The sequence below is a fragment of the Phaethon lepturus genome, unplaced genomic scaffold (genome assembly GCF_000687285.1).
Source record: "Phaethon lepturus isolate BGI_N335 unplaced genomic scaffold, ASM68728v1 scaffold26787, whole genome shotgun sequence".
Classification (NCBI taxonomy): domain Eukaryota; kingdom Metazoa; phylum Chordata; class Aves; order Phaethontiformes; family Phaethontidae; genus Phaethon; species Phaethon lepturus.
In genome coordinates this window covers 419-1,153 of record NW_010552912.1, presented here as the reverse complement: position 1 = coordinate 1,153, position 735 = coordinate 419, and the positions used below count along the sequence as shown (strand labels likewise).

The 735-nt window shown below is 53.7% G+C and overlaps 1 protein-coding gene across 1 annotated transcript in view; it reads right to left on the bottom strand.

Moving 5' to 3' along the window:
- LOC104624103 (kelch domain-containing protein 1-like) overlaps nucleotides 1–352 on the bottom strand; it is a gene marked incomplete at its 5' end in the record, with an annotated part of 7,010 nt that extends 6,658 nt beyond the window's left edge. The window contains one exon of the mRNA XM_010291380.1: nucleotides 247–352. Coding sequence (XP_010289682.1) covers nucleotides 247–352 — 106 coding nt within the window. The remainder of the gene's footprint in view (nucleotides 1–246) is intronic.
- Nucleotides 353–735: the final 383 nt, after the last annotated feature.

The window sequence follows — 735 nt, the reverse complement described above, 5'->3', positions numbered from 1 at the left end:
AACCGCTCTGTGCTGCCCATCTCCTGCGACACACAAGGTGTTTTGGCAAAGCTGTGTTTAGGGAATAGGCCGGGAGCATCACAGGGTTTAGGCTCAAAACAGATGTGCATTAAAGATCCACATGAGGCAGCTCTGCCTTGGAGTAGCAGAGAGAAGGAAAAGGAGAGGATGGGAGAGGAAGTTCTGTAGCTCAGAAGTGACAACAGTTGGGACCTAGAGCAGAAAGAGAGATGTCGATTCTTTTACCTGTCCATTGACAGTCAGAACAAGCTTCACAGGGTTGCCTTTGTCCATCTCTTTCAACGAGGCCATAAAAATATCTGTCCTCCAGTCACCTTCCCACACCAGAGACCTGCACAGGGGACCACGGGTTTTCAGCCTGCAAGTGACACTGACCAGGGAAAAAATTCCTGCTCCCACACTAACTGGTAACACCCCAAAGCCAAAAAAGATCCAGCCCCGAAAGCAGCCAAAAGGAAGCCAAGAACATCACTAGAGAGAAACACCATGGTGGAGGACCAGCAGGCCTGAGCAGCTTTGGAATGACACCAGCAGAACCAGGCAGCACCACAGAGCAGGTGGCTTTTCCAGACCACCCCTCCTGACACCCCGGCAGCGCCAGCTCCCGCCGTGACCTGCAGGCAGGCTCCAGCATGCCGACACGCTGCGGCACGATGCTCGGGGACACCAGCACATCCACAGCAATGCTTGTGTCCGGAGAGTAACAGCTCCAGT